The sequence below is a fragment of the Apium graveolens genome, unplaced genomic scaffold (genome assembly GCF_009905375.1).
Source record: "Apium graveolens cultivar Ventura unplaced genomic scaffold, ASM990537v1 ctg3389, whole genome shotgun sequence".
Lineage (NCBI taxonomy): Eukaryota > Viridiplantae > Streptophyta > Magnoliopsida > Apiales > Apiaceae > Apium > Apium graveolens.
The window spans coordinates 98,724-111,420 of NW_027418082.1; the positions used below are offsets into that span (position 1 = coordinate 98,724).

At 38.4% G+C, this 12,697-nt stretch overlaps 1 protein-coding gene across 1 annotated transcript; it reads left to right on the top strand.

The window, feature by feature from the left end:
- The first annotated feature begins 417 nt into the window (after window positions 1–417).
- On the top strand, window positions 418–4,044 carry LOC141701135 (uncharacterized). Its single transcript, XM_074504795.1, has 4 exons — window positions 418–1,350; window positions 1,589–1,892; window positions 2,009–3,042; window positions 3,154–4,044. Exons 1-4 carry the CDS (start codon window positions 418–420, stop codon window positions 4,042–4,044), a joined length of 3,162 nt encoding a protein of 1,053 aa, XP_074360896.1.
- Window positions 4,045–12,697: the final 8,653 nt, after the last annotated feature.

Genomic DNA, 12,697 nt, shown 5'->3' on the forward strand with positions numbered 1-12,697 from the left:
TTCAGAACAGCTGGTGCATAATCAGGATGCTTCAGTTAATTTGGTAAATACTCAGGAAAATGTCACAGTTGATATTGCTAATAATTCAGACACGATGGATCATATAGTGGAGCCTGTAGAGCCTGTTATTCAGGCGGTTGCAGTAAAATCTCCTGGTCAGAAAAGACGGCGGGGCCGCAGCCAAGATGCAACTCGTGTGCAACCTTTGTCAGCATTGCCTGCAGCAGCCCCAGCGCCTGCAGCACTCGCTGCGCCTGCAGCTAAGCCTCTAACCCACCCTGTTGTGATTGCTCTCAAAGCGTCCAAACATGACTTGGTTGACGAAGATGGTTTTACTTTGGTTGTCAACAGGAAAAGCCCGGCTCATAAAAAAAGTCCAAAATTGGCTGCTCAGCCAATTAGTCTTAGGCGTTTGCAATGAACTTCGCAGCATGGAATGTTAGGGGCATTAATAAATCCCCACATCAGAAAGAGCTCCAACAATTTATTTCTGTTAATAATATTGATCTTATGGGAATTTTAGAAACTAAGGTTAAAGTCTCCAATGCTTTGAGCATCTCGAAGAAAATCAACAAAAATTGGCAATGGTTATTCAATTATGATCACCATTATAATGGTAGAATTTGGGTTGGATGGAATCCTAATGTTTGGGAGATTTCTTTGCTTTCAAAATCTTCTCAATTCATAACTTGTAATGCTAGGTTCATTGAGAAAAATCTCCATTTTATTGTAACGTTTGTCTATGCCTTCAATGATGCTATAGATCGTGTGCCACTTTGGGAATATATCAGTTCTAATTGCTCCAGTCCTTTACCTTGGGCTTTCCTTGGTGATTTCAACTGCATTACTAGTCTGAGTGAAGTTGTTGGAGGTCGTGAGCATTGGACACCTGAAATGCAGTGTTTTAAGGATTGTTTGAATAATTGTGGTTTAGAGCCCTTACGTACAGTTGGTGACACTTATACTTGGACTAATAAAAGGCTTCAGGATCCGGTGTTTAAGCGGCTGGATAGAATGGTTGCAAACTCTACTTGGTTTAATGTCTTCACCGAGGGCAGTGTTTTTGTCAAGAATCGAGGCATTATGGACCATAATCCTCTGCTGTTTGAGGAGCCTATGCAGCTTAATAAGTTTGGTAAGCCCTTTCAATTCTTTAACTTTATGATTGATATCCCTGGTTTCTTGGACATAGTTTCTTCAGCTTGGTCTATTCACTGTATTGGTTCTCCTATAGCTCAGTTTAATGCAAAGCTTAAACACACTAAATTGCTACTTCGAAAGCTCAATAAGGACCATGGCAACATTCTTAGTAATGTGCATCATGCCCGTGTCAGCCTTGAAGAATTTCAGGCATCTTTTTGGCTCCACAGTAGACCAGTCCAAGATCATTGAAGAGCAAGATTTAGTTTCTAAACTTAACCTGGCTTTGGCCCAAGAAGAATCCTTCTTACTTCAAAAGGCCAGGGTTAGATGGTTACATCTTGGGGACAGCAACAACTCCTTTTTTCATCAACAGTGTAAGGTAAATTGGAACCGAAATAAAATCCTGACTCTTCAAGACACTGATGGTAACTTTGTTCATGGTCAGGCCTCTTGTGCATCTGTTGCTGTGAATTACTTCTCTCAGCTATTGGGCACTCCTGCTAGTCCTGGTATTAATGTTGATCTCTCCATGGTCAACTGCAAAGAAGTGAGTGCTGAGCAATCTAACTTCCTGGTAGCTCCAGTGACTGACAATCATATTTTTGACATCATCAAAAAAATGAAAAAGAACAAAGCCCCTGGGCCTGATGGGGTTAACGTAGAATTTTTTCTTGCTACTTGGCACAACACTGGTGCTAGTTTCTGTGCTGCTGTTCGATATTTCTTCGAGCATGGGTTGATGCCTTCAGGTATAAATTCAACGTTTATTGCTCTGATTCCCAAAGGGGTAGCCCCAACCAAATGCAAGACTTTAGGCCAATATCTTTATGCACTGTTCTATATAAATGTGTTTCGAAGATCATAGCTATAAGACTCAAGAAAATTATGCCTGCTTTAGTAGACATTTCACAATCTGCTTTCATCCCGGGTAGATCAATTTCTGATAACATTCTCATGGCTCAAGAACTGTTTAGAGGATATGAAAGGGAGACAGGAGTGCCCAAGTGTGCCCTCAAAATTGATCTGCATAAGGCTTTCGACTCCATCCATTGGAGCTTTATTCTAGCTGTCTTGAAGAAAATGAAATTTCCAGATATCATGATCGGTTGGATCAGGGCCTGTATTTGTTCCACTAGATTCTCTGTCAAATTAAATGGGATTATTCATGGCTATTTCAAAGGCACCAAGGGACTTCGACAAGGGGACCCCATGTCTCCTTATATTTTTGCATTATGTATGAACATTCTTTCTTGCACTCTCAACAACACTCCTGAGGGCTTCAAGTACCATTGGCGTTGCAAAGAGCTCAGACTAACCCATTTATTTTTTGCTGATGATGTCCTGGTGTTCTCTCGTGGTTCAAAGCAATCTGTTCAGCACATTATGGACTCAATCAAGACTTTCTCGGGTTGGAGTGGGTTGGCTCCAAGCATTAATAAAAGTACCAGTTTCTTATGCAACTGTGATGCTGAATTTTCAAGTTGGTTTGACACCCTGTCTATTCCACGTGGTACCCTCCCTGTCAAGTTCCTCGGAGTACCTCTCATTTCTTCTCAGCTGAGTGTGAATGATTGTATGCCTTTGGTTGAGAAAATTACCTCTAGATTGCACTCCTGGGCTACTCTCTTACTCTCCCTTGCAGGTAGAGTTCTGCTTATCAAGTCAATCGTTCATGCAATCGAAGCTTTTTGGTGTAATCACTTTCTGCTCCCTGCTTCAATTCATGCCACCATTCAGTCTTTGCTCACTAGATTTTTGTGGAAAGGTAATATTAACAGTAAGGGCGGAGCCAAAGTAGCCTGGAATGTCATCTGCCTTCCAAGAGAGGAAGGAGGTCTGGGACTTAAAAATATGGCAGATTGGAACAGAGCCCAGGTTATTCACCATCTGGTTAAGGTGGTAACTAAGTCTAGCTCCCTTTGGCCTCGATGGGTGCATGCCACAGTGTTAAAGCACAGATAATTCTGGACACTAACAATTCCTACAGACTGTTCTTGGATTTGGAGGAAGGTTCTGAAACTTCGTGTAGTTGCTCTTCAATTTCTTACTTACTCTATCGGTTCTGGAGCTGATATTTCTTTGTGGTTCGACCCATGGTGGGGAGGTACTTGTTTGGCTGAAACTACCACCTCTCCTATCATTTCACAATGTGGATTACATCGCAATGCTTCATTGAGTAGTATTATCCATAATGGTTCTTGGAGGCTCCCGAGTCCCAACCCCAGGTACCACCATTTGGACCCCTTGCTAGTTCACTGGCTTCAAACCTTTGATTACCCAACTATAAACTCTAATGGGGTGGATACTCTTCTATGGGATGGTACTGCTGCAACTAAAATCAGGACTTGGCATATATGGAATTCTATCAGAAGTAGGGGAGATGCAGTGCCTTGGTTCAAAGCTGTTTGGCACCGTCTTCGTGTCACTAGATATGCTCATCACCAATGGCTGCTTTGTCATGGCAGACTCAATACATTGTCAAGATTGTATAGATTTGGTCTTGTAGATTCCCAACAATGCTTCCTTTGTATTAGTGGTAGGGAGACAGATTCACATTTATTTGTTCATTGTACTTATAGCAGGTGGGTCTTATCCAGGCTTCTAGGCAGACTCGACATGGTCATTGTTGGAGATACTTGGTTATCTTTGCTCACTCATCTGGCGGATTTTCAGGACAATTACCGGGGTTTACTTGCTCTTTGCTTGGTCCAGATTTATTGCTATCATATCTGGAGGGAACGCAACTCCCGTGCTCACAACAAAGGAGTGTTTGGTCCAAGGAAACTCCTGCATGGGATATTGATTGATTTTGTTGCTAGGCTTAGTACTTCTGCTTGGTTCAGTAAATTAGCTTGTAATAGGCCAGATTTACATTCTTGTATTTCCTGTATTTCCTTGTAGTTTTTGGCTTTCTATCTCCAATATTTTTCTGAGATTGGCTATAGATAGCTCTCCCTCTATGGCCTGTCATAGAGCATAGGGTTAATCCCTGCTGGTTCCTGGTTTTTTGATATACACATAATTTAGCAAAAAAAAAAAAAAAGTTCAAAAAGCCATTAAAATTATCTAAAACACATTCACCCCCTCTGTGTTATATTCATTACCCAATAAGTGGTAGAGCAAAATTTGAAAGCAAATAGATTAAAGATCTTGGAATATTGAACACACAGAAGCTAAGAAATATCAAGATCCCCACCTTTGACAGATCTAACTATACATTATGGAAGAAGAAAATGTTATTGTTTATCAGGATGGCCAATCCATTATACATTCAGATGCTCAAGAATGGGCCTTTCACTCCCATGGTAAGAGTTGAGAAATCTACAGATGGAGACATGGTGATTCCAGCACATTATGCCCCTAAAGTTCCTTCAGAATATACTAAACCTGAAAATGAAAAAGTTTCTCTAGATAGTGGCTTGCAGCTGATTCTGATAGAGTCACTTGATAATGTAATGTACAATAATATTGTCAACTATGACACATCGAAACAAATCTGGGAGAAAATAGAGATCGTGTGTGAAGGAACATAGGAGGTTAAATCAAACCAAAGGAGGATTCTTGTTTCTCAGTATGAGGGGTTTATGACTAAACCAAAAGAAGGAATCACTGAAGTTTTTGAAAGATTCAATAAATTGATAAATGACTTGCAGCTACATGATAAATATTATGAGGCTGAGGAGGTTAACCTAAAGTTTCTGCTAGCCATTCCTGAACATCTTGAACAGAAAATATCAGTCATTAGAGAAGGAAGAGATTTGAGCAGAATAACTTTGGAAGTTCTATATGGAATCTTGAAAAATTATGAACTTGAAATAATGCAAAGAAAATCATTGAAAGCACACCATGGTCTTATTGTTGATGGTTCAAGTTCTTTAATTGTAAATGACAGAGAATAAATTGAAAATGAGCAAGATGATTAAGTTTCAGTTGTTCAAGCTATATAACAGAAGAGCAAGGGATCTCAGAAACAAGTTGTGTTGGAACTGGAGGAAGATGAATATTATACCTTGGATGAGCTAGATGAAATGTACCAATCCATGGCTTACTTGAGTAGAAAGTTCTCCAATATAAGAGTCAAAAAGCCAAGGTTTTTTAAAGGCAAAGGACAATCCTCCAACAACAACAATTGGAAACTAAAAATTTAGCACAATTCAGTTAGCAAAGGTGGCTACAAAACATGATCTATGGACAGATCAAAGATGAGGTGCTTCAACTGTGATGAGTTGGGTCACTTTGCTACTGAATGCAGAAATCATAAAAAGGTAACAAAGATAAGGCATATCTTGAACTAGAAGCAAAGTATGAAGCTCTCTTGAAGAAGTAGTCTGGAAAAGCTTATATTACAGATGGAAAGAGTTGAGATGACAATGATGCTGATGATGAGGATGAAGAAGTTGGAAAATATGCACTAATAGCTTTTGAGCATGGAGAAGCATCTACTTCAAAATCAAAGGTACCAACTGTAACCACCATTGATTTAAATGCTAGTCAATATAAGGAGACTGTGGAAAAGATGAGTGTAGAGATGTTCCATATACACATTAAGCTTAGTTGCTACTACTGACGAAGTCATAAGGCTAACAAAAGAAAATGAGAATCTGGAGAGTGAAAAGCAAAAGATGGATCTACTGCTTGTGGAGCTTGAGTCAGTCAAGCAAAAAATTGAGTATTTGAAAAACAAGCTTAAGTGTGCCAAAGAGATTGAAGCTATGTTAAGAGAAAAGATTGAAAATAATGAAGTTAAGTTGAAATCTTTCAGGAATGCATCTGAGTTGGTTGAAAAATACCATGAGAAGAAAAAACCATGTGCTAACTGTTAGTGTATACTGAAAATATTTATTTGAAGTATGTACATTTATTTCTGGCCAGTTTATTTGAAAATCATTTGAATGTTTACATGTTGTCTAATATTATATATTGTGAACAATCTAATATCAAATGGGATACAGAATATTAGATTGTTAAATACGGTTATATAATATAATAAGGTTCACAGCACAGGTGATGTTGGACAATCCACTGGTATGGCTGTAGTATTATTTAGATTAGTTTATATTGACTAATAAATAATACTAGTATACTTTGTGTATATTGAACAGGATCAAATTTAGAATTTTTCCCTTAATACTGATTAAAAAGGAGAACTAAGATTCTATGTTATTATTAATGCTTAGGTTCTTAATCCGGAAATAGTAATTGACACGTGTATATTATTTACATGCTTTGATTTATATATGAAATAATTCTTTTGAATTATATCATTATATTTTGGGTGATGGAATTATATACATGGTGGATATTATTTATTGAAGGAATCCATGTCCTGATAATATTCGGGTTAATGATGTCCCCTTGAAAGCTCAAAAAGATTTAATTATGTGAAACCCTGCAGGTGGAATTTATTCTGGCATAATTAAATAAAGGTTGAGTGGATGATCAAGGATAAAAGATATTAATTAAATAAATTATCAGTAATTTATTTAATTAATGGACATATGATATTTTAAATATGGGGAATTTAATAAGCAAATAATATTGGAACCGAATTAATTAAATTACGGTATTAGGAAAGGTAGTGCAAATATTAATTCTTTAGTGGATTGAATTAATATTTAATTATATTGGGCTAGGCTCAAGATGTAATTAGAAGGCTCAACCTAATTATCCATGGTCCCTATTGTAGCCTATATATATTCTTATTCTCTTCTTGCTTGGAATTGTGTGAAAACATATTGTAGCCACCAAGGAGCAAGAAGAGAGGATAACTTGAGAAGACGGAGGCCACACTTCGCTCAAGGAAATTTGGGAATACAATAGAAGAGCGTGGAATCAACCATTAACAAGGTAATCCTCTTTTCGTAATCTTTATCGTAAAACGTAGTAACACCCTAAGTCCGTGGTTCCCAACAATTGGTATCAGAGCCTGGTAATGGATTCTACGTTTTATGATATAATGTCCATGTCGTAATTATATATGCGTGTATATAGTGTTTTGCTTGTATTGTTTTTGATGCAGGTTGTTAATCCCCTATTATGGCCATGTATATTTTAATTATGTGTTTGGATCCCACGTGGTTTAATCGTGATTAATTTTTGTTTTGGTTTCCACGTGGTTTAATCATGGTTGTAATTTACACGAGGGTTGATCGTGTTAGAATAGATTTTACAAAATTAGTTTTGTATTAGATCTATTTTTTTTGTAATTGTTCCGGGTATTTTGTAACAAGTTATGTGCGATCAGAAATCAATTCCGGTAGTTTTTTGTTCCGCTGTGCGATTACAAGGGGCTGCTGTTGATATTTGGATCGAACAAAATCAAAACAAAACTCACAGAAAAGCAACAGGCGCGCGCGCGCTGCGGCCGCTGCGGCAGCTGGGGCTGCTGGGGCCGCTGCGGCAGCTGGGACTGCTGGGGCTGCTGCTGGGACTGCTGGGGCTGCTGGGGCTGCTGGGGCTGCTGGGGGCGTCGGGGCGCGCTTGGGGCAGATTTTTTTTGAGAGCTGGATTTTTTTTTCAAGGGCCATAATAGTGGAAAATTTATTTTAATTTTTTCCTTTAAATTTTAATTATTGCTTTAATTTATTGATTATGTGTGTCGTTAATTATGTGTGTAATTCTTTTAAAATTGCATGTTTAACTTAATTAGGATGACATGGACATAAAATTTATTTATTGCTTTAATTAAATGTTATATGTTGCTAAAATTATGTGTGTATTTTGAATGCATGATTAGACATAATTATAACAACATAGGGCCCCATTTAATTTTAAAATTCCTCAATTTTAATAAAAAAAATTCTAAGTGGGAGAGGAATTAATATGAAATTAAATCCCATGGTCTCCATTATTGGTTGTAGGTAATTTAACATAAAGACGAATATAAATTATATATACGTCACCCATCGTGGCATGTAATTTATGGTGTCTAGAATGTTATAGAAATTACTAGAACAAACTTCTTAAATTAATAAATTTTGAAAGGAATAAATACGGATTTTCTTTATTTCTGATTTGGGGCGATTTTGTCAAAAACGGGTTCATCGAACTTGTAAGGGTGTGGGTTTTAAGCGAGACCAATGTGACTCCTCCACTACCTGGAAATCAAACCATTGATGAATATTGAATTGAAGTATTCTATTCAAGGCAAAATTACGAATATTGGAAGGTATACACGCCACCCATCGTGGCGTACCAAGTTCCATAGATTTCGAATAATTTAAGATTTGATGATGGTATAGACTTAGCTATGAAAAATAATATAGTCCACCCCAACGTGGCATATTGTTTAGTAATAGGACCGAAGTAACATTTAAACAAAATTAGGTGGTATACATGTCACACATATTGTTTAGATGTTAGTGCATTAAATTTTAATAATTTAGATCTTAATAATTAATGCACACTTATTTATGTGATGTTTTTATGCATGATTCTTAGGATAAAATGGGCTTTAATCCACTATTCACCATACTTAAGGATAACAAACTTACCGGACCTAACTATATTGAATGGAAACGAAATTTGGACATTGTGCTGACTGCTGAGGAGTACAAGTTTTGCACTTATGAACCCAAGCCTGAACAACCTGCTGATGATGCTCCTGAAGATGAGAAATAGTATTATAACGGTGGATTAAGGCTGATGAGATGTCGCGATGTTACATTCTGGCAGCAATGTCGGGTGTTTTGCAGCATCAGCATCAGTCTATGGCCACTGTTTCGGATATGCTCTTTAATCTCAAGGAACTTTTTGGAGATCAGAATAGGGCTGCTAGGCAAGTAGCCATGAAGGCTTTAATGAACACTCAGATGGCTGAAGGCACACCTGTAAGGGATCATGTTCTCAAGATGATGTCGCATCTAAATGAGATAGAGATCCTTGGTGCTGAACTTGACGGGGAAACCCAGATTGACATTATCCTTATGAGCTTGTCCAAGAGTTTTGAGCAGTTCCGCTTGAATTACAACATGAACAAGAGGCAGTATAGTCTCGCGGAACTGCTGACAAAACTTCAGACATTGAAGGATTATTTCGGCAGAGTGTTCAAGTGTATGTGGCTGAGAAAGGTTCTTCCTCTAAGCCGAAAGGTAATAGAAGAAGAAAAGGCTCAGACACAGAAAGCTGTGAAGGCAGTGGGAGTTCAGGGTGGTGTGAAAAAGCCTAAGGGAAAGTGCTTCAGATGAAAACAGTCAGGTCACTGGAAACAGGATTGTCCTCTTCCTAAGAAGACAAACAATACTGGTATGTCTTTTTCTCTAGTTACGGAAACATTTATAGTGGCTATATCTACGAGCACTTGGTGTGTAGATACAGGAGCCACTGATCATGTTTGTAATTCTATGCAGGGGTTCTAGCTATCCAGAATGCTTAGGAGATGGTGAGATATACGTGTTCATGGAAGATGCTACGAAAGTAGCAGTAGTTACAGTAGGAGTTATTCATTTATCTTTTGGTTCTGATAGGATTTTGGTTTTGAACAATTGTCTTTATGTACCTTCTTTTAGAAGGAATTTAATTTCGGTTTCTAAACTTGCTTGGATGGTTATAATGTTTGTTTGGATCGTAATGTTTCTATTATGATGAATAAACGAATTATATGTTCTGGTACATTGTAAAGACAATTTGTATATAATTAATCCTAGTCAACCTGCACTGTAACTGCAATTTATGGGAATTGAACAACACATCTTCTAACTCTACTAAAAGAAAGGAACCTTCTAGTTTGAACCAAACATATCTTTGACACTTGAGATTAGGTCATATAACTTGAGGATGATTCAAAGACTGGTAGTAGACGGACCTTTAAGCTCATTGGCAGTGGAGCCATTTCCAATTTGTGAATCCTGCTGGAAGGTAAAATGACTAATAGGCCTTTCAAGGCAAAGGGAATAGAGCCAAACAAGTATTAGAATTGGTTCACTCTGATTTATGTGGACCCATGAATATCCAAGCAAGAGGTGGTTATGAATATTTCGTCACTTTCATTGATGATTATTCTAGATATGGGTACGTTTATTTGTTGCGCCGTAAGTCTGAGTGCTTTGATAAGTTCAAAGAGTACAAAGCTAAAACGGAGAAGCGACTTAATAAAAGTATCAAGTCACTACGATCAGATCGTGGTGGCGAATACTTGCTTGGAGAATTTAGGGAATATTTATCAGAAAATGAGATAGAATCCCAGTTAACTGTACCAGGCACACCCCAGCAGAACGGTGTAGCAGAGAGAAGGAACCAGACTCTTTTAGAGAGTGTTAGATCGATGATGAGTTATTCGAATTTACCCAAGTCATTTTGGGGACATGCCTTAGAGACAACAGCTTATCTTCTGAACTTAGTACCTTCTAAGTCGGTTCCTAAAACCCCCTTAGAATTGTGGACCGGGGATAAACCGAGTCTAAGACATATTCAAATATGGGGTTGTCCAGCACATGTGCTGAACAAGAACGCGACTAAGTTAGAATCTCGTACAGAAGTAAAGTTGTTTGTAGGCTACCCCATGGGAACGAAAGGATATTATTTTATAGTCCGAAGAATCAGGATGTCATTGTTAGCACCAATGCAAGATTCTTGGAGGAGGACTATATAATGAATCACAAACCCATGAGTAGTGTCGTTTTAGAGGAACTAGTTGGGAGGGACAAATAATACCCCATGAAGCTGTAGTACAAGTAGAACAACCACAACATAATGTACAACCTGTCACTAATACCGCACTAGTGCCTCGTCGTAGTGGGAGGGTTGTTCAACAGCCTGATAGATTCATGTTTTTGGGAGAGTCTTCAGACTTGGTCCCTGGTGAACATGATGATGATCCCCGTACATACGAAGAGGCAGTACAAGACAAAGATGCAGATCTTTGGCAAAAGGCGATGGAATCTGAGATAGAATCAATGTATTCTAATCAGGTCTGGGAGCTCGTGGAACCACCCAAAGGTATAAAACCTATTGGATGTAAGTGGATCTACAAGAAAAAGAGGGGATTAGATAAAAAGGTTGAAAGCCTGGAAAGCAAGACTTGTTGCGAAAGGGTATACTCAGAAAGAAGGTATCGATTATGAGGAACCCTTTTCACCGGTAGTCATGCTTAAGTAATCCGTATTCTTTTATCTATAGCAGCTCATCTCGATTATGAGATTTGGCAAATGGATGTCAAGACAGCTTTTCTTAATGGAAGTCTTGAAGAAACCATCTATATGCAGCAACCAAAAGGATTCATTAAGGAAGGCCAAGAGCATCTGGTATGTAAGCTAAGAGGTCTATTTATGGACTTAAACAAGCTTCTAGAGACTGGAATATTCGTTTTGATCAGGCAGTCCAGTCATATGGATTTGATCAAAGTCCAAGCGAATCGTGCGTGTATAAGAGAAGTGAAGGTAATGCAGTGGTTTTTCTAGTACTATATGTAGATGATATTTTACTCATTGGAAACAATGTTGAGATGTTGTCATCAGTAAAGGCATGGTTGTTCAAACAATTGACATGAAGGACTTAGTGAAGCGGTCATACATCTTGGGATCAAAGTTTATAAGGATCGCAAGAAAAGGATGTTGGCTTTATCTCAAGAGCCCTACATTGATGAAGTATCAGCTCGTTTTAACATGCAGAACATTCAGAAATGTTTTTTACCTTTTAAGCATGGAGTTGCTCTATCTAAGAAGCAGTGTCCTTCGACACCTAAGGATATAGAGAGCATGAAAGCAGTTCCTTATGCTTCCGCATGTGGAAGCTAATGTATGCTATGTTATGTACGAGGCCTGACATCTGCTTCCCTGTAGGCATGGTAGTAGATATCAGTTGAACCCAGGTCAGGAAACATTGGAGGTGCGTAGTAAAACTATCTCAAGTACCTGAGAAGGACTAAGGAGTATATGTTAATTTACAAGGCCTCAGATCTATTTCCTTGGGATATACTGATTCAGATTTCAAATCAGATAGGGATAAGAGGAAATCAACCTCGGGATATGTTTTTACTTTGGGAGGTGAGCCGTTATATGGAGGATGTAAAGCAGAAATGCATTGCAGACTCTACCATGGAGGCCGAGTACGTGGCGGCCTCTGAGGCTGCCAAGGAGGTTGTATGGTTCAGGAACTTCCTTTTGGACTTAGATGTGGTACCTAATTTGCCTAGGAGCTTGACGGTGTATTGTGATAACAATGGTGCTGTGGCAAATTCAAAGGAACCGCGAGACAACAAAGCAGCAAACATATTGAACGTAAGTAATCATCATACGAGGAATCGTAAAGCGAGGGGGATATAGTTGTGGCTCACATATCATCAGAAGACAATTCGAGCAGATCCTTTCACAAAGAGCTTGCCAACCAAGGTTTTTGACAAGCAGTGGAGCGATAGGAGTAAGCTGGATGTACTTGAGCTTGCCAATCAAGTAGAGAAGCATATCAGTTTAATATCCAAGATTATCATAACAAACAAATCAATCACTGATTTGAAAGTCTACAAAAGCAGCTTGAAGAGTACAAGATCAAAGGTAAGATAACTGGCAAAGTAAAGTCACATGCATGCACGATGGCCAAAGATACACTAAGCCAGAAA